Here is a 22,064-nt window from a genome sequence, read left to right as displayed (position 1 = left end):
AAGAGCCATATGGGTCTCTGTAGTGCTGAATTAACATCGTAGCAAAAGTAGAATATCCTATGGGACCTGCGTTTTCAAGGGCCCTGTGGCTAAATGCTTGCTCTATTACTGTAGTACTATACTGCCTTCAACTTTTTTTTTTAAACTTTATTTATTATAATAAATGACATATACAGCAATTAAACATGAACATAAACCTTTTTTTAATATATATATATAAAAAAAGAAGGGAAAAAAAGAACCCCCCCCAGCCAACTCTCCTAAGGAGAGCCATAAAAAAAGAAAGAATATTTTTAAAAAAGTTAAATATACATATTAAAATCTAATCAATATAAATTGAAATGTAAATATTCCGAGTATAACAGCCACTTATTAATAAAAAAAATTATAATTATCATGCAAAACATACGTAATTTTTTCCATTATTGAACAATATTTCATCTCATTATGCCATTTATTAATATCAATCATATTTGTATCTTTCCATGTACTAGCAATACATTTTTTCGCTACGGATAGAGCTAAATATACAAAAGCAAACTGGAATTTATCTAATCCCAAACTTTTCAGAGGTTGCAAACGACCCAATAAAAATACTGTTGAATCTAAAACTATTTTAATCTTATACAGATATTCTAAAAACGATTGAATTTTCTTCCAAAAAGATTGTATATGTATACATAACCAAACAGCATGAAGAAATGTTCCAACTGTATCACCACATCTAAAACACAAATCTGATTCATTAAAACCATATTTTTTTAATTTTTCAGGTGTCAAATATAATTGATGTAAAAAAAATTGTAATTAATCATTGCATAACGTGCATTTATCAATCTAGTTACACTATCATAACAGATATCAAACCAATCATCTTCAGAAAAAATAAAACCAATATCCGCTTCCCATTTAATTTTAGATCTATCCCAACCCTTTTTATCCATACCATCCTGTAATATTTGATACATAAATGAAATATATCCCTTCTCTGGTACCTTCATAAGAAAAGTCTCAAATTTAGTAATTTTAGGTAAAATCATATCTCTACCAAACATGCATTTTACCAAAGATCGAATTTGATATTAAAGAAATAAAGAATTCTTATCAATACCAAAATTTTCCCTCATCTGATTAAAAGACAAAAAACTTACCCTCTTTAAAACAATCTCCCAAATTTTTCACACCTTTAAATCTCTAATGCAATAAACTTTGATTATGTATTGAAAAAGAAATAAGTTTTTTAAAACAATCTCCCAAATTTTTCACACCTTTAAATCTCTAATGCAATAAACTTTGATTATGTATTGAAAAAGAAATAAGTTGATTATTATACAATGGAGTCAAAGCCAATAATTTACCCCTAGAGCCTATCATTTTATTTTTCTTTATCCATAACTTCATTAAATCTTTTAGTATAGGCACATTATATTGTTGTAACAATTTTATATTCCACCTAAACAAAAATTGATGTATTTCAAATTCAGAAATACTTGCCATCTCAATTTTAGCCCAACTAGGAGGCCGTACCAAATCCATCAATGAGCTAATAAATTTAAGTTGGGCTGCCTCATAATAATTTTGAAAATGTGGTAAACGTAGTCCCCCTAACTCAAATTTCCAAGTTAATTTATTCAAAGCTACTCTCAAAAATTTACCCCTCCATAAAAACTCCCTAACCATTTTATTCAAATCTCAAAAAAAAATTTATCAAGTTAATACGGAATAGATTGAAACAAATATTGTATACGCGGAAAGATATTCATCTTAATTGTATTTATCCTTCCCATTAAATTGATAGGTAAATCTTTCCATTTAATCAAATCAGTTTTAATTTTTTTAATTAACGGAGCATAATTTAATTTATATAAAGTTTGATAATTAACATTCAAAATTATTCCCAGATATTTAATTCGATCAGTCCACTTCAAATTAATAATATTCTTATAAACTGAATAATCTCCTTCACTTATTGGTAATATTTCACTTTTTTCCCAATACAACTTTATATCCAGAAAGACATCCATATTGTATTAAACACTCCTTCAAATGTAAAAGTGACTGAGCTGGGTTTATTAAATACACCAATACATCATCAGCAAATAAATTAATTTTATACTCCTCATCTAAAACTTTTATACCTTATATCTGTGTATTTTGTCTTATCAACTGCGCTAAAGGTTCAATCACTAATGCAAACAAAGCTGGTGATAAAGGACAACCTTGACGAGTTGATCGAGTTAACTTAAAAGATTCTGAAATCAAACCGTTTGTCAATACTCTAGCTACCAGTTTACTATATAGAGCCCTAATCCAACCAACAAAAGAAGGACCAAACTTTAATGCTTTTTCTGCATCTAAGGATCTCACCATCGGGTGATATAAAGATTGTCGAAATCTATTAATCAAACTAATCACGCGCAAAATATTATCTGAACCATATCTATTCTTTATAATACCTGTTTGATCAATATGAATCAACTTTGGTAAAAATTTAGCAATCTATTTGCTAATATTTTAGCTATTTTATAATCTACATTTAACAACGAAATTGGTCTATATGAAGATACTTTCAAAGGATCTCTTTTTTAGGAATTACTGTAATTAAAGCACTAGAACAAGACTCAGGTAATTCATAATGTTCTCCAACTTGACGTAATACATCTCCAAACACTGTAGATAAATCGTCATAAAAAGTTTTATAAAATTCAACCAAAAATCCATCATCACCAGGCGATTTACCGTTCAGCATTTCCAGCTTAGCCATTTTAATTTCTGAATCAGTAAATGGTTCTTCTAACTCCTGTATATCTCCATCCTCTAATATCGGTAAATTCAACTGTGATTTTAAAAAAAGATCAATCGATCCAGTTTCCTGTTTTCCTTCAGATGTATATAACTTTTTATAAAATGAATAAAATTCATCATTAATCTCACGAGGTTTATAAGTAATAAGAGAATTCCGTCTAACAGCATTAATAGTCCTCGATATCTGTTTTTTCTTTAATTGCCATGCCAATACCTTGTGTGCTTTCTCTCTCCATTCATAATACCGTTGTTTAGTCCTATTAATCACACATTCAAATTGATAAGATTGCAAAGTATTATATTTCAATTTCAGCCTAGATAATTCTATTTTCTGATCTTCTGTAGCATCTTTCTGAAATTCCTTTTCTAACTCATCGATCTGTTTCTCTAATTCAAGACTCTGATTTAATCGATTCTTTTTCATTTTAGAAGTATAACTATTTGTCCTCTCAAATAGGCTTTCATCGCATCCCATAATACAAACTTACTTTGAACAGAATTAGAATTTTCTTTCAAAAAAATTTATTTGTTTTTTCAAAAAATCGATAAATTCCATATTTTTAACAACATTGTATTAAATCTCCAACGATAAGCTATTTGAGTTTTCTCAGAAGTTTCATATGTAAAATATAACAGAGAATGATCTGAAATCACCCTACTTTTATATTCCGCTTGTTGTATTTTCCCTTGTAAATGTGCCGATACTAAAAAGAAGTCAATCCTTGAAAACTATTCATGTCTAGATGAATAAAAGGAAAAATCTTTCTCTGTCGGATTAAGACATCTCCAAATATCTACTAAATTAAGATCTTTCATCAACGCTTGGACCTGAATTGCCATCTTGGATTTTTTAACTTTATTCAGAGATTTATCTAATAAAGGTTCCAAAACACAATTAAAATCACCACCAACTAAAATATTATCATTAGCCTGACCCAAACACAAAAATGCATCTGAAATAAATATTTCATAATCTGCATTTGGGGCATAAATATTAAGTAAAGTCCAAAATTCACTAAAAATCTTACAATTCAAATTAAGAATGCATCCTGCCTTTTCTTCCATTGACTGTAATTCAAAAGATAAATTTTTATGTATCAAAATTGCTACAACTTTAGCTCTAGAATTAAATGAAGAATATACATGCCCAACCCAGTCCCTTTTTAATTTCACACTTTCCTTCACATTCATATGTGTTTCTTGTAAAAAGGCAATATCAATTTTCATTTTCTTAATACACGCCAAGACTCTCTTACATTTAATCGGACTATTTAATCCTCGAACATTAAAAGTAGCAAACCTCAACTTTGACATATCTACTATTATTACTAAATACCAATAAATATCTTTATATAAAAACTCAAATCAGCGTATATAGGCCCTCCAATTTAAAAAAAATCACAAATTAAAAACTAAAAAAAATAAAGAAAAAAAAAGAAAATCCCCCCCCCCAAAAAAAAAGAAACTACCAAAAGGTAGTAATCCCTTAAACAAAAATTGGGTGTGGGTCACCCACCAGTGGCTGATGACTAGTAAAGAACTTAGTGCACATCTCTCCCTCCCCAGTCAAACAGTCAGTAACATCAAAATGTCATAACAGAAGAAAAAATAGAATAAGAAAATTCTTCTTTTCATCCAGAAGATTCCAATCTCGAAGATCCCATTTCAGAAGGAGGTAGACTCTTTCCATTCCCATTTTTCTCATTTCTGCCATTTCTTCCATTTCCAGAGCAACCAGATTTTTCTTTAGGAGATAATGGTGAACTACATCTTTGTCCTCTTATATCTGGCAATAAATCAACAAAAATCATTGCTTCACAATAAGTTTCAAAAAACGAAATTGATAGTCTCCATAAAACACCTTCAATACTGCAGGTTAACGAAAAGTAGACTTATAACCTTTACGCCACAAAACTTCTTTAACTGGATTGAATCGACGTTGACGAACGACCTTTTGACTCAAATCAGGATAAAAACAGACTCTGTTATTCTGAATCAATAATGGGGTTTGTCGTTGTCTCACATTTTGTACTGCAAGTCAAAGTATTGCTTCTCTGTCCAAATAACTCAAACATCGAATTATTACCAGTCTCGGTGGTTGACCAGCTGAGGGTGTTCTTCTTAAAGCTCTATGGGTTCTTTCCAGTACCAATTCCCCAGAGAAATATTCTTGCCCTAATATTTGGAGAATCCAGTCTTTAAAGAAACGAAGAATCTTGTCCTTCTATACCTTCTGGCAAACCAACAATTTTCACATTATTCCTTCTGCTTTGATTCTCCAAATAATCTATTTTTCTTTCTAGCTCCTTCTCACATTCTCCTAATTCTATGATTGATTTTTTCACCTTCAACACTTTTTCTGTGTTAAAGTCACTTGTTGTTTACAGTCCAAAAAAGCAGTCTGAATTTTTAAAAATTCTTCATAAGATGCATCCACACGTGTCTTAACCATATTTAATTCTGAACTTATACCAGCATTCATTTGAGCCATTTCATTCATTTGAGATGTCAACAAAGGTTTTATAACAGCTTGAATAACTTCATTTAATTGCATACTCTGTGACTCAGTAAAGCTCAGCTCTGCTCTTTCTGACATGGTGGCAGAATAAGGTAACTGCAGCTCCTGCTGCAACTCAACAGAAAGCATTTTAAAAGTTTTACTGCGGGTCTGGACTCCCAGTGATGGCACTCTGACTTCCTCAAGGAGTCACCGCTGGTCTCACCCTTATCTCGTTGTTTTTTCATCAATTCACGAAGAAAAACGATTCCTTCAGATTGAAATGCTACCTGATGCATTTCCAACAATGGAGTCGTCTTCCTGTGTACTCCCTCCATTGAAATCGAAAGGCTTTCCAAATCAGGGTCCACTTCTTGGGAACAGGCACCTTCTTCCAGAGAACTGGTAATTCCAGCGCTATCCTTCATTTGGTGAGTAATAGGTTTTTTTTTTCAGCCCCCACAGGCGATCTTTGGGGTTTAGACAATGAAGAGATTGAGCCTGGGGCTGTATCAAGTCATCTAGGCCCCAAATCTTCAGCACTTCGAAAATGTAACTTCTTCTGCACTTGAGGTTTAGTCTTTTTACCATTAGTGGCCATAATAATTCCTTAATACTTTAAACTAAAATTTAAATAGTTTAAACTTGAAAACAAAGGGTTAAAAACAGGTATTTAAAAGTCTGGCCAGAGAGGTCGAGATTGCACGTCTAGACTCTACTCCATCTTGCCATGCCCCCCTGCCTTCAACTTTTATGAACAACTAGATGTTTAAGGTTAGTGATTTTTAGCCTTTAATTGGGGTTATTATTTTAACAGTAATTATTGGGAATGTGATATCTATAATGATGCACAAATATGAAGGTACAGAATTTGAAATTGAAGGTGTTTTACTATTACCTTGAAGCAATTCTGCACTTTGTCAGCACGATTTAAATTGAGTACTCGAGTGCATAAGCTGCACGTGTCATTGGCAATTTATTTATCGCGACAAGAGCAAATAGTACAATGCTCTTTGAGTAAATGTCTGCCCCGCTGAGTCCCTTTTTGCACCTCTCTGCTGAAGATGACGGAGATTTTCGGGTAATTCTTAATGAAGCCTTCCTTTCATGGAGGCTGTACTGGGTGGTGTTTAGAGAGAGTGCCACCAACCTGTGAATGTGTATAAATTAGATGAAGAAATTTGTCAATTAATTCCATCGCTATATCAATGTTGTAGCAGAAAGGAAATGAGGAGGAGAATAAACTCCTGGCATCTTTATGGTTATGGACTGCCAGGGTATGATAAAGATAGAAGATCGTGATGAATGTGAGTCCTGTCATTATTAATTAAGGTTCTTTTCATAACATCACTAAAGTCATAGGATGGCATTCCCAAACAAAATTCCACCTGGTCCCTGTGAGTCAACGAACTATCGCCCTCCCCCCCCCCATCCCCATCAGCGACTTCACCTTTATTGAATTTGCTACAGAATACGATTATTTGTTTGTTGTAACGGGCATAACTACGGGATCTTCGATACTTTAAGCAGTGAATCTTCACCATTTGATTTACCCGTGTCAAGGGTATGTGAATATTTCAATTCAAATCGCAGACAGAATTCTTCGAATTCTAAAATAAAACCTATTTTTGTCTTTTCAGTTTTATGTTCTTTTCTCCAATGTACACACTTTGGTTAGGAATGCATTTTAATAACCTGGTCACTCTCAAGATGACCTGTGCCTGTCCATGCGATACTTAACCACATGAAAATACATTTTTAAAAATTGCTTTCTGCAAGTATAGACGACCTGTTATATAGAAAAAGCCTTTGTATAACCACAGATAGGCTATTCTGACGCAAAGCAATTTTTAAAAATGTATTTTCACATGGTTAAGTATTACACCCACAGGGACAGGTTTATGTTTTTTAATATATTTGTGTATTTTTTTAATTTAGGGCCCCTTTATAACATATGCTGCAGGCCCCACACTAGCTTAATCCGGTCCTGGGTCACTGCCAAGGGAAAGAGGAATGCTATTGAGAAGCACAATTAAGAGAAACTTCTCCACCCAGAGGTAGAATTCTGTACTGCACAAAAATGGTTAATTCATTAAATTAATTCTGAAGGGAAGTTGCTACATTTTTTTTTAACTGCCAAAGGGATAGTGAAAAGGTGATGTCAAGGGGTACTTGAGTGGATGATGAGGAGGTTAATGGTATTCTTATTTTTCCCAAATTCTTGGAAAAGTTCTTTCTGCAGTACATAACCAACAAAGGGTTCAGGCCCAAAACACCAATTATGTTTTACTTCCGGTGGTTGGTGCATGATCTGCTGAGTTTCTTCAGCACTCTTATGTATTACACTGGACCCCAGCATCTGCAGGTATTCTCTTTTAACTTTATGTGGCACTCTGCCTTAGAAACATGCAGGATTTGGGGGGAACTCCACACAGTAGATGTTAAGATTTTTCCTTTCATGAGAGGAATTTTGAATTGTGGTCAATAGTTACACAAAGTTGAAGTATAGAAGTGCACAGTTGTGTTCCCCTTGAAAAGATTACTTATAATTTAAGAAATAAATATGACGTATTTTTGAAATTTTGGTATCCATATTTACAAATTGCGGGAATTAATTTATAGATATTTTCCCTAAACTTTGAGAATCTAGTCAACCACCTTGGAAGAATCAAAAAATATAAATGGTTAGAACCTTGTGGTGGGTAATGTCTTCTTGGCAATCAGTCTTCTTCGCTTTATTTTTCATATAATTTTTTCCTCTTTCTTATTATTTCTTGGGGATTTTTTGCAAGGGGGTTGAGGGGATTTATACCATTATGAATTATAGAACCGACACTAATATTTGATTATTGCATTTTGTGTTTTACTATTATTACATGTACAGATAAAAATTTTAAATTAAATATTAAAAGCAAAATAGTTGCACAAAGTGTCTCCCATTAAAAGTGGAGATGGGAAAAGAATTTCCTCTCACAGAAGATCATGAATATTTCTCACCACAGAAAGCAGTGGAGGCTGAATCAAGGCAGAGATGAAATATTTTTGGTGTAACAGACTCCAGGATGATGGGAAAGGGTTGGAAAAATGGAGCAGAGGGCTAGGTTAGATGAGTCATGATTATAATGGATTTCACCATAGGCTCCAGAGAAACTTGCCGACTTGTATTTCTATTTCTTACTGTCTGACTTGGTGACATCGAATACCTTGATAGAATTAATCATTTTATCAGGAAGAAATATACACAAGAAAATCAAGGAAACATTGTTTTCACTGTTCTTCCAGAGCAATAATGGTTCATTATTTTTAATTAACCTGGCATCTGAACCATATGTTCATTTTTCCATCAGAGATTTTAGTATGCTTGTGCACTTCCATTGACTGCAAAGAAAGGGGCAGGAGTCGAGAGTACAAAATAGGTCTGCAAGAGGGTGGACTCTTGTAACTTCTCTCCAATGCAAAACCTACCATTTCTAACTGATCAGTTCTAATGAAAGGTTATTAATCTGAAATGTTTGTTTCTCCATGGACAGTATTGTATTTCCTGTTTATTCAGTTTTTATTTCAGACTTCCAGCATCTGAAATATTTTGCTTTGTCCTTCATCAATAATCTTGACAGACCATGTGACTGCTGATTACACCTTAGATAATCTTGACCTTGCATTCACAGAAAACCTACCAGGCCATCGCTGGCAAAAAGCTGGCAGTGGAATCTTGCGTTATTTTTTCTCTAGTGTGTGCTCCACAGGTGATGAGAGAAAATGAAGCATACTGTCCTGTTTAGGATCCAATTTTCTTGCATAGGTTCATGATTAAAGATTTACCTCTTTAATCGGTTATTTTCCAGTTCCATGTTGCAGCAGCTAACATTGTCAGGGTTTAAATTTATTTCATGCAGTTTTTGCTTTTGCTATTTTATAGATTTGTGTAAGTAAAAACACAATGCTGGAGAAACTCAGCAGGTCAGTGTATTATATATAGCAAAGATAAAGAAACATATCCAACGTTTTGGCCTTGAGCCCTTCAAGATCTCGATCATATAAATGTTTGTAATGTTATTGAATGAGCTCAATAAATATCTTTTCACTTACTTCCTGATTGCAAACCTGGAATAAAGGAATCTGTAAGTAATACTTAAAATAATTACCAGGTCCAATTGCTCAGGATCAGTTTAATGTTAACAAAGATACTTCATTAAAACAATGTATGTTGTGATTCTAATGTTTAATGCAACACGAGTTTGTCTTATGTGGTGATTGATCAAGCTCCATCTCCAGAAAGTTCATCGCAATATTGAAAATGTGATTTTTCAGGAGCTTTCTCTTTCTGTGTCATGCTGTCAACATCTGCCTCTATTTTGAAGTTTGAAATATGAGGTATTTAATTACGAATCAATTATTCATGCAATGCACTAAATGTTCACTTAAAATTATGAACTATTCAATATTGTTATAATGTTACAATGCAGTCCTTAATCACTGGGATTATAATGTCACATTAAAAGACAAGGCATTTCTGTAAATATAAGCTTGTTTCCTTTTTGAATTAGGTTATCTATTAATCATTTGGTACAATTCACAGTGCAATCCCCATTCTGAGCAATGTTGCTCCTCAGAGCAGTGGCATTCTGTTTGGAAATTGATCAAAATACATTATTTAATTAACAATGGTATTCTTTATCATTTATCTTCAGCAGTTTGGATCTGTCAGAATTAGCAAAGACAGCAAAGAAAAAGCTTCAGTCGGTAATTTTTCTTCTTTGATTTTTGAACCTTAACTGATGTAGTTTGTGGCAGAAAATGGCTGTCCCACTGCAGTGAGCTTGAATTTCAATCCTCTCCTTTACAAGAACTCCATTGTTCACAAGTCTAGGACAAATGGTTTCTTCTGCCACTCATCAAAAGCTCCATATCCTCATTTCTGCTGACCTCATCACCAGGAAAAGCAAATGGATCAAAGAAAATGTTTAATTACTTCACACGTTGCACAGTAGGGTTAGCGTTTAATAATTATTGCAGCTTTAGTGCTGCAGTGACTATTTGGCTTGATCATTTGGCAATTTTATGCAGTTCGTATTAAGATCATTATGTAGAATTGCTTTTTATGAAAAAATTAAAAGAACTTCAGTAACCAGGACTTTGGAGAAAACTAAACTTGTAGCCTCTCACGTTAAGCTTTAAAAAAAAATGTATATGGCATAATATCAAGTACCGGCATGATATCACCCCAAAAGCTATGCAATTTTTGCTTGTCCTTGCACTCTCAAAAGTTTCTCTCTGCAGAATATTGCATTATCTCTTCCCATCCTCTTCCACTTTGTGGTCACTCTCTTGGTGACCTTTAATAACCTTCTCTGCCCTACACCAGACCAGCTGATTTCTTCCATCCCTATACCTACTGTAGGATGTTCTAATTAGTCAGTTATTTTGTGACTTGTGACCAATTTTCCCCCAGTTTCCACTTGGGTGATATACAAACTCCTTATCCTAATATTGTAGACAAGAAAACAAAAGGAAAGAATTGGAGCTATTTCAGGGATCCATATTGGAACTCTGATTGCTTCGACTTCATTTCTTTTTTTAAAACCTTTTTTTAAATCTCTTAAATCATAAGGGTTATTTTTGTTTCAAATTTTATTTTTGACCTGCGATTATTTTTCAAACTGTCCTAATTTCATTTGTATTAAATATGCTTGCGTAGTATCTTAAAGGATTCTTTAATACAATGGATAATTTGTGCAGTTGCATTTTAATTACCTTTAACTCAGCAGTAAAATATTCTTTCTCTTTCTAGTTAAGTAATCACTTATTTGAAGAGCTTGCTATGGATGTGTATGATGAAGTAGATAGAAGAGAAACGGATGCAGGTGAGGTTTCTGCTGTAAAACAATTTTACAATCTTTTCTGAAATAAAATGTTAATTTTAGTTAAGTCTGTCATGAACTCCAAACAGATAATTTTTGCTTTACCGGACATATTCTCACATAATAGTCTGCTTGTTTTTTTCCAACGTACAGTATTTTTAAAATTTTGAGGAAATATCTAAAAAGCAGGGATATCAATGTATTGGCTTTTCACCATTGACCAACGTTTTTAAGTAACCTTCAGTCCAGTCAAAAATTTAGTTTGGTCCATTAGAATATTTAGGCTGAGGGTCCTTCAATTAAGAATGCATCATGTGGTCTAGTAGAACAACCTAGTACAGTAAAATCCCCATTATTTGGAATTAATTCAACTGGAAACTCAAACAACTGGCCAAAAAAAATCAAGGAAATAAGTAAATAAGTAATTCTGGTGAATAAGACTGAGCGGATGGACCCCTCTGAGGAGCACTGAGACTTGATTGGACACGGGCAGGTTTGCCCTACTGAACTAGCAATGCCCCTCAATCCATGTACAATCTTTTTGCTCTCATCACTTGTGTGGAGATGAGGTGGGTTGTCAGCGTGAGGAAGGTGCGTCAAAGGCCCGACCATGACACTTGCGTGGAGGTGAGCCAGGTTGTTGCGTGAGGAAGATGAACCGAGGGGCCTGACTGGGACACTTGTATGGAGGTGATTCAGGTTGTCACCGCAAAGGTGGTGTGCTGAGGGCCTGACCGGAACAATTAGTGGAAGTGAGTTGGGTTGCCTCGGTGAAGTTGGGAGCAAACATTCAGCCACTCGAGTTCCCCATGTCGACACCCAGATGCAGCAGCTGTTTGAATAAAGTTTCAATAAAGTTGTGTTGGAATCAAATGGCAGTGCCCAGGATGAAGGGCCAGCTGATGCTGCTCATCACTGGGGTAATGCTCCCAATGTTTCCCTATCCCTGCCTAATAAGTCTTTATTTTTATTAGTGTTAAATATGTTAGTAAGACCTTATCTGTAAACTTGGGGGAGGGGTTAATTATGAGGGTGGCATAGTTAGCGCAATGCTGTTACAGCACCAGCAATCAGGGTTCGAATTTAAATTTTGAAAGTTATCGGCCTTACTTGATGAAAGTGAACTTTATGTAATTAAAGACTACAATACTGATTTTTGTTTTAAAATTTCTTTACATTTTGCACTCTCTTTTGTCTTTTAAATGGTGTATTGCTAATGCAGATGTATTAGGCATGGAAGTTTGAGTCTCAGTCAACCAGAAAATTTGCATTTCCGACATTGGCGATCCCCTTAGGTGCCAGACGATGGGGTTTTACTGTAATATACTATTTGTGCATAGACCTTATTCTCACAAATATGTTAGTCTATTTTACGCAAAAGCTACAGTTAGACATAGAACATAGACTACAGCACAGTACAAGCCCTTCGGTCCTCGATATTCCCTAAAAAAGTACTAAACCTTTCCTACCTCATAACATTATTTTTCTTCCATCCTTGTGCCTGACTGAGTCTCTTAAATACCTCTAATATTTCAGCCTCCACCACCAAGACATTCCAGGCACCCACAACTCTGCGTAAAACAAATAAATAGACTTATCCCTGATGTCTCTCCTAAACTTCCCTCCCTTCACTTTGTACATGTGCTTGCTACTCCTGCCCTGGGGGAAAAAAGGCACCGGCTGTCCTCCCTATCTATTCCTCTCAGAATTTTGTAGTCCTTTATTAAGTCTCCTCTCGTCCTTCTAGCTCTGCTAACTTTTCCCCATAAGACATTTTCCAATCTAGGCAACATCCTGTTTAATCTTCTCTGCACCCTCTCCATAGCTTCCACATCCTTCCTACAGTTGGAAAATTATGGGGCAAAGGTAGGTAGGTGGTGCTAAGTCCACAGCCAAATCAGCCATGATCTTATTGAATGGTGGAACAGGCTAAGTAATATGTATATGGCTGACCATGAAAATTTAGCAACAAGTTTATGCAGTAAATGTTTAACTGTTTTCATTGAGAAATGCTACCCTCTAATAGTAGGGGATGAGGGAGAAACCCTCTAATTTAAATGCTAATGATGAGCAATTATAAACGCGGCCTTACTTTGTTCATTTTATTTCTCCTAACTAAGTTCCCTTTTCAGCTAATTATTTCCTCTGTGCTGTGGAGCAGGAGAATCATCCACATAGTCCATTTTCAACTCGGATGTTTATTTGACATCTCTTTCGTTCCCACTCCCCACTGTCACAGTGCTCCCCTTTGGCCCATGTGCCCACCACATCCCTCACTCTCTCTGGTCTGTGCCCACCCATGCCTGCCCTGCCCGCCCTTTTGCCCTCACTCGCCCTCTCGTGCCCTTTCTCGCGTGCGCTCTCTCTCTCATTGGAAAGGAGATTCATCATACTATTCTGGTTGACACATTTTTTTTCCCAACTGTACAAAGCATAGTATTTTTGTACACATTTAGAGATGACATAAAACATGCCCATCAACTTGGTATTTCAGCTATAACTTCTTGACCAAGGGAAGAAGATGTGTGTGTATATGTGTCTGTAGAAGCGAAACAATGACCTGAAGGAGAAACTCAGTGGGTAGAAGTGGTCATTCAGTGCTTCAGGTATATTTGGTGGTTTTTGGCACAACAGTTCCTCCCTTATCATGTGGTGCTTATGAATTGCACGCTTTTGGTCAGGGTCAAGTCCTCTCTCATTCAAAGAAACCTATTGTTCAGTTCGGATCTCTAATATAGCATGGTAACAAGCCCATGCTGCCCAAATACAGCAACCATCCTACAAACCCCATAAATTTTTGGAGGGTGGGAGGAAACTGGAGCACCTGGCAGAAACGTACACGGTCACAGGGAGAACAGACAAACTCCTTACAGGCAACACTGGATTCGAACCCTGGTCACTGGCACTGTCAAAGTGTGAGCTGACCCCGATGATAACTGACCCATCCTTCCTGGTGATTTTATGACTATCTGGCTTATTATCTCCTGTATCTCGTGCTACTTCACAAAACCAACCCTATTATTTGGTTGGGTAAAAATTAAATATCACCTTGTATGAGATGCTTCTGTAATAAAATTTCAGATTGTGCCACTTCTCTACATCAGGGTAATAGGGATGGACATAGTGAGCCATTTATATGGAGTGAGATAACCGTCTGAGCACAATAGATTGTGTATCTAGTAATGTACATCTCCTCTTGCTGTGTGCTAGCTTTTTATGCACAAGTCCAACTGCATTCACAAAACTCTACACTTTCCTCACCACATAGACAGTTGACCTAATGTTGCCATGTGATTTTCTGTAACATGCACATCCAATTGTCAAGAAATGAGAGGTGAATAAAAAAAATTGTTTATTTTTCATTTCTCCCACAAATTCTGTCAGCAAATGTTATGCCTACGCAATCTCAAATTTTTGGGTAGTGATTTGTGAATTCTGTAAGAGATTTAATTCAAAGGTAGATGATGGAACAGCAAATAAACTCTATTCCAGCACTAAATTGAAAATGGGTAACTTGAGGACAAATCAGAAGTTTTTAATTTGGGAAGTAGAGTTGCAATGACAGAAGGTGCCTGAAGCATTGGAGATGGGCAGCAGCGTCAGGAAGAACTTGTCTCCTTGTCAGGGGGGTTGGGCAAGCAAATGGATGGAGAAATCAATGAGGTTGGGAGTTCTGGTGTGTAGATGGCATTTTCAGGATGAACTGAGAATGGACTGTGGATGGAGAATTGATGCAAAGGACAACACAGAATATCACTAAGGTTCAGCAAGAAAGTTTGCAGCTACTGGGGCTGAGTGTAATACACAAATATACTCGAAACTCAGCAGGTCACATAGCATCCATAGGAAGTAATGGGTAACCAACGTTACCAGGGTTAATGCTCTTTGAATTGATGTTGCTAATTACACTTTCTTTCATTGATTATCTCCAAATTTAATGGCTTCACATTTATTAATCATGTTTTCAGCTGCCAATATCAAAAATTATTCCCCTCTACCTATCTTTCTACTTCCTCTTCAAGTGTGCTTCTTAAAAACTTGCTCTTGAGCAAAATTTGGTTAACTTCGTTAAAGCCTCTAACGGCCCTTGGACTCTGTTTTGCTCATGGTCCTAGGAACATTTACTATTCAAAGTAAAAATACAAATTATTTAGAAATACATTGATCATTCTCAAAACAATTTATGCTACTTCCTACAATTGCAGGAGAACAAAAAAGGCAAGCATGAATTTGTAGACTAATTTTACAATGACCAAATCTACTTGGACATGTCTCTGAATTTAGTTCTAGTACATTCTGTGATTCACTGTTAAAGTAGGCCAGAATGGTTGCTTTGAACTTCCAATATTTGTTTGTTGCTGTAATAAAGTTAAATGATTTTTGTACAAACAGTTTGGCTAACTACTCAAAATCACAGCACGCTGGTCACAGAAACAACAGTCATTCCCTTCCTTCCTGTGAATCCAGAATATTCAGCAACTCGAAATCAGGTAACTGTTACCCTGTTAAAAGGGAGAGACAAGTCAAATAAATTGTCATATTTTTAAATTGCTGTGTTTTTACTGATTTTAGTAATTAACAATGTTCTTACATTAAATAAATCCACATCTAAGACCATATTGGATTTTCAAAATTGTTTCTTTTATCTCAATTTTTGACTTGGTTGTTTTCTGTTCCTAAATTTTATACTTGTTAATGAAAAATTACTTAGCCAGTATTTGAGATTTTAAAGTCATGAAGTTTGTGTCTGATGATTTGATTATTGTTCTGCCTTGAATAATGTTTTTGTCACAGAGATTGTGTTTCAACTCTAATTACAGGGGAGGCAGAAGCTCGCACGGTTTAATGCTCATGAGTTTGCCACGCTCGTTATTGATATTTTAAGTGATGCTAAACGGAGACAACTTGGGAATCCTGTCACTAGTCCCAAAGGTGTGTGTACTTTTATTCATTAATAATATATTCTTTTAAAATGCATTATTTATTACAGTGTGGCCTGAATTAAGCTGCAGAATTCTAAAATAACTTGCACAAACAACATTTCAACACAATTGACAATGATTGTATATAATTTTTGCCAAGTTGATTTTGTTCATCAGGGCTCAACTGAATCACTAAACAGTGTCCTCCAAAAACATATGGAATTTGTCATTAATGTATTTGAGTGCCATGGGCTTATGGACCAGAAAGACCTGTTACTGTACTGTACCTCTAAAATGAAAAAGAATTAAAGTGAAAGGACACTGGAAAATGCTGTGGATATTATCTTTATTTGAATGACAACTTAATTTAGCCAAATTACAAATATTTACATTATCAATAATCTTGAATTTGGAGTAGATATTCAAATACTGACATTAACTGTATTGACATGCCATTTATCAACAATTGTTCTGAAAGAAAAGGTGTATAAAATGTCCCACAAGCTGGGTAACATGTCCTTCAGAGAACAAACTATCTGCAGCTTTAGGAAGTTGTTATCTACTCTTAGAATTTAAAATTGTTTGAATCAAATTGCTGGAAGATCTCAACAGGCCAAGCAGCATCTGTAGAGGCAGAGGATTGTTTGAAGAATGCCCATCTTCTCTTTACCTATACAGATGCTGCTTCACCTATGGAGTTCCTCCAACAATTTGGTTTTTTCCTCCAAATTCCAGCATCTCCAGTCAAGTCTCTTTCTATTGAAACATCTGCATGAATGATATCTCTATATTGCAGTTGCACTGTTACCTTAGTTTTTAGCAGAGTTTAAAATTATGAACAATGTAAGTTAAAGATTAAACAAATAAGATATTTTAAAGCATTTAGATAATTTCAGCTTTATTTACTGATATGTTTTCTAATTTTCTTGTATCATTTTCTACTTGCCACATTATCCTCATCAGATAATGTTGTAAATTATACTGCTCCAAGTCTAGTCTGATGCAAGATTGTTTTTATCAAAATTTTATGATTGACATATCGAATGGTTTAAAAGCATTATGGTGAACTTCTACAGCATGTGAATGGGTTTGGTGAGAAGAGAATGAGTCGAGATACAAGAATGAATTTCACCTATTGGGTTTTTTAATTTTTTTTTTCCTGGGAGCAATTAAACGTGAGCTGGTGTTGCTAAATATTAGATTTCAGTTTTGAATCCATTTCAGATTTATTGGAAATAATCATGTAATAAAGTTCAGTTCAGATTTATTGTCAGAGTACAAACATGACAGCACACATAACCCTGAGATTTTTCCTGTGGGTGAGGCAGAATTACCACTTATTGGTTGTGCAAAAAAAAAACTACTCCTTGCATACATGTAAACACATAAATAAATGTGAACAAACTGCAATACAGAGAGAAAATAAAATCAATAAAGTGCAGAAGTAAGAGTCCTTAAAAGAATTTCTGATTGAATTTTTTGTTGAAGAGTCTGATGGTGGAGGGATAACAGCTGTTCCTGAACCTACTGATGTGAGTCTTGTGGCAGTGAGAACAGAGCATATGCTGGGTGGTGTGGATCCTAGATGATTGATGCTGCTCTTCGACGGCAGTGTTCCCTGTAGACGTTCTCGCATGGTGTAATGTCCTGGGCTGTGTTCGTTACTTTTCTCAGGATTTTCTCCTCCAGGGTATCGGTGTCCCCATAACAGACACGTTGCACCCAGTCAGCATCTTTAGAAATTTTCTCGGGTTTCTGATGTCACACCAAACCTCTACAAACTCATGAGGAAGTAGAGTATATATGCATCATCACTGATTTGGATAGAGTTAGCTCATTGTTTGTTGATGCTTAAGAAAATGAAATGCACTTTAACACATCATTCTGATTTGTTATGTTAATACTCAAAGTTAACTTTGTAGATCTGTAATAGCTGTTCCAATGAGTATGTTTCCACGACTTTATTCATTTTGATTTCATAATTTTTAGATAATTCTAAACTTGCATATTCTGGCTAAATGACACTTTTTTTGTTGGCACAGATAATGTGGAGCTTATGCCAAAGAGCGTTAATGATCGTCGTGGCAGTGTGAGCCATGACAATGATCAGCCCGATTATGATAGTGTTGCTTCAGATGAAGATACGGACCAGGAACCAACAACTAAAGCAAACAGAGCAAAGGTATATCAGTTTAGTAACTTTAAAGTTTAGCTGGTGTCGGGTACTCCACAGCTGCAGAAATATTTTGCCATAAGTACCGTAGACTTGTATAATCATCGATACAGTGTTATCATGTAAAAGCTGACCACCTCATGCCCCCCCCCCCTTATTTTTGACATCCACTGCCCGCCCTTCCAAGCTCCCAGTGGATCCTTGCCCCAGCCACCCGCCTATTGGAGCTCCTGACACCTCTGCCGCCGACACACCTGAGCTCCCGATTGTGGATCCTCACCCTGGCCGTCTGTCCATCCGGGCTCCTTTAACAGTGAATCACAGAATGCACTAGAACTAAATTCAGAACAAAGTGGTGACTTTGTTATGGTAGACAAAATTAAAGGATTTCATACAAGTTACATTCTAAATGTAGTATTACATGACAATAATGGAACCTTCACTTTTAGATACAGCACATGTAACAACTTTGAATATGTGTGGTGCTGTGGAGAGACAGATAAAGACTGATGAATGGAAAGACTAATCTCCCAGTAAATTCTGGGGGGAGGGGAAATCACCTTAATGTGGTAAAATTTTGTCATAGGTTTCTTGTCACAGTTTGCAAGTTTAATCCAATGTCGGTTATTCGGGCATTTTTTTCATATTTTTATTGATATTGAAATTTCACATCCAAAAAAAATGTCAAGATATTACTTAAATCATATAATTTCATCCACAGTATTCCACATTTTAATCAAACACACATTGTATTGCCATTTTATTTTTAAAAATATCTAAACCCACCACCAAGAAAGAAGCTGTTTGGCCAAGGACCGAATTCTGATCAGAGTGATAAAGTTCCCTCATTAATTAACAAAGAATTAAGTAAAAGTAACTCAAAAAGGGTTTGAAAATTTGAATTCAAATTTGAAACTGAACATCTAATCTCTAAATTTAAACATGACATGATGTCACATGGCCAGGTGAGCGTGATTAGTTGGAGTAACATCCCTCCATCTGAGCAACACCGCCTGCCTAGCCATAACAGAAATAAAAACTAATTCAGGCAGCATTTTTTAAAAAGAAACAAATTTTGAGATTCTACTGTAACATGAATAGAATTATACCATTTTTTTTTTTGATTTTGATGTGGCAGTGAAGATCACTGTTGAAGTATTGTGATTACAGAAAACTTTGGAAAGAAAGGAACTCCAGCATTGGCCTCTAAAATGTGAACTTTATAACCATAGCAGAGGAAAAGAATTTTGTTCATATATACTTCTTGTTGTAGAGCATGGACTCTGATCTATCAGACGGCCCAATTACATTGCAGGAATACATGGAGATGAAGAATGCACTCAATGCTTCTGAGGCAATTGTACAGCAGCTGAAGAAGGTGAACAGCAACCTGAGTGACAAGCTGCGTTTGATGCACAAAAAAGTAAGAAACCTTTCTAGCCACTCCTTGCTGATCCTAGCTAGAAATCAGGAATAACTTTGAGATCATGTTGCTATGTGGATTATTTAAATGTTTGTACCTTTTTCTTTATCTAACAATTTTGGGAAGTAGAGAGGATGGCAATAGAACTTTGCTTTTACCTGAACAAATATGAAATCTTTCTTTAGTACTCCATTGCCCTTCACATTTCTCGCTGTTTGTTTCTGCTGTTTTTTGTTAGGCTGATATTGGTAAAATGCTATTTGTTTGTAGCAATAAAAATGCTGCTTCATTTCTGCACTCCATTCTTTGTGCTGCCAAATAATTAATCAAGGATCAAGCCGATCAACCTTGAATTCTGTTTTCAAGATTAAATGGGGAAAATGAGGGGAGGGGGCAAGAGTTCAGACAATTTTGGAACACTGGCATGAGATCTGGGGTATGAGAGCTATTCTTTGGTATGGGCTCCATTTAAACGAGGCTAGGACCAGATGAATAGGAAATCAGGCTGTACAGAGAGCTGTAAACTAATTGGGGTGAATATGGCTCAAGTGAAGGGAATGTTACTTTAAAGAGAATTCCCAAAGCAAAAGACCAATTTGGAGAATAAGCAGGGTCTAGCAGACAGAAAGTGAGTTTCACAGTGTGGGAAGGAAGGTCACATCAAGGAAAAAATGTAGAAGCTTGCCATGATGCAGAAAGCATTCATAGCTAGATGACTTAATAGCTCAAATAGAGATAAATGGGTTTGATTAAATATCTATTAATGAGACATGGTAGGATGGTAACCTAGGTTGGGAGCCAAATATTTCAGAATTTCTCTCATTTAGAAAAGACAAATAAAATGGAAAAGCACTAGAAAGAGGTGGAGGTATCCGAAAAGATAAAGAATAATCTTGGAACAAAAGAGACAAGGCACAAAAATGAACTGGTAAAAGCACTATATCAGTCAAGAAATGAGCTTGTACCAAAGTTAATTTATTAATGTGTGACTTCCATTGTCTTCTGGATTGGAAAAAAATGTGTTCTCTGAGCATCTAATGACTTGAGACAATCAGAGCAGTTATGCTGGAGCAATATTTAATACCACCAAAAGAAACCGACTGTTTTAAGTCATGAGTAAAATAAAATCAATTCGAAAATTCGCATTGAGCGATCATCTAGAAAAATTGATGATAAGAGTGAAATTCTACACTGGATCTGGCACACAACAGAAGCTTACTCCTTAATTTGCTTCAAGCATATTGCTGAGGTCAAGGATGCCAAGTGACCAAGTTAAATTAGGAAATTAGATTACAGAATTTGCTCATCGCATAAAAGTGCCTAATATTTAATCCCTCAGCATAGGTCTGAATATTGGGAGGGATTTAGAAATGACCAAAATAAGAAATTGACAAGGAGAAGGATGAAATGCCAGATCAAATTATCCTAATTTTTTAAAAGCAATAGCGTGGTCAAATTTCTTAAACAGTGGTCACAAAGAATGTACCAACCACTACAGGTAGCCCATGTGTGAGTTTTATTCAGGTTAAGTACGATGGTTCTCCATTATGGAAAGATGAAGCATTTCTATAATGCAAATTCAAATATTGATTGACCTAAATAAGCAAGATGTAGTTTTTGTTCTGTATGTTCAGTTGAAGGAAAATAAAACTGCTTAAGGATGTTCTCTCTCTGTTTGCCTTAAAGATGAGAGAAACCTCTTGGAGAAATGCAAAAGATACAAATATTCAGTTTAATTTACAAGGACATGTTGTTATATTCCTGAGTGAAGTGTAGGAATATACTTGATTCTAAACAATCAGGCTACTCGTATGAATGCTCTGATGGCACAGACTAGAAGGGCCGAAGGGCCTGTTTTCTAGGCTGTAATTTTCCATGAATATTTAGCATTGAGCAAATTAATAAGCTCATTTCTTTTGGTATTACTAGACAATGTTTGGGATTATGGTATTACAGCAACAAATAACTTCAAGAAGGCTGATCAGAAAGTGAAATTTCAGAAGCGATAATTCAGTGTGTGATTAATTATTAATTGTGATCTGACACAAATATAATCTGTTCAGTGGCCTGAAACTCAGCAGAGGAAGAAATTCAATAACCATTTTACAATAGCTGTCAGACAGTAGCAATGTCTGAAATTACACCACATGCAGTTGATGCTCGTAATGAAAGCTGTTCACAGTCTCTCTGAAGGGGAGAGAAGAAACCTGAGCAGTTTAGCTCAGTGATTCATGAAAATATCATGGCAGTTTACTGGGAATAGAATGACATTTCCAATGTGATCTGCGTTTATTTTAAATAAATGAACATGTAACTGTTGACCTTGATGCTTTCCATTTCCTTGTTACAGATAATATTATGTTGGTTGGCAAAAATTAACACA

The 22,064-nt window shown here is 35.4% G+C and overlaps 1 protein-coding gene and 1 long non-coding RNA gene across 9 annotated transcripts in view; one reads left to right on the top strand and one right to left on the bottom strand.

Moving 5' to 3' along the window:
* git2a (G protein-coupled receptor kinase interacting ArfGAP 2a) overlaps positions 1-22,064 on the top strand; it is a 113,540-nt gene that overhangs the window by 49,678 nt on the left and 41,798 nt on the right. For 6 of the 8 annotated variants that reach the window (XM_069932744.1, XM_069932743.1, XM_069932739.1 and 3 more), the window contains exons 9-14: positions 9,994-10,045; positions 11,094-11,166; positions 15,556-15,653; positions 15,984-16,095; positions 18,128-18,267; positions 19,532-19,681. In XM_069932744.1, coding sequence (XP_069788845.1) covers positions 9,994-10,045; positions 11,094-11,166; positions 15,556-15,653; positions 15,984-16,095; positions 18,128-18,267; positions 19,532-19,681 — 625 coding nt within the window. The remainder of the gene's footprint in view (positions 1-9,993; positions 10,046-11,093; positions 11,167-15,555; positions 15,654-15,983; positions 16,096-18,127; positions 18,268-19,531; positions 19,682-22,064) is intronic. The other 2 variants (XM_069932741.1, XM_069932742.1) reach the window with 2 other exon arrangements.
* Positions 18,518-22,064, bottom strand: part of LOC138761114 (uncharacterized) — a 36,091-nt gene continuing 32,544 nt past the window's right edge. The window contains exon 3 of the long non-coding RNA XR_011356125.1: positions 18,518-18,594. This is a non-coding gene — a long non-coding RNA (uncharacterized lncRNA). The remainder of the gene's footprint in view (positions 18,595-22,064) is intronic.

Source organism: Narcine bancroftii, chromosome 4 (assembly GCF_036971445.1).
Source record: "Narcine bancroftii isolate sNarBan1 chromosome 4, sNarBan1.hap1, whole genome shotgun sequence".
Taxonomy (NCBI): domain Eukaryota; kingdom Metazoa; phylum Chordata; class Chondrichthyes; order Torpediniformes; family Narcinidae; genus Narcine; species Narcine bancroftii.
This window is presented reverse-complemented; position numbering and strand designations above follow the sequence as displayed.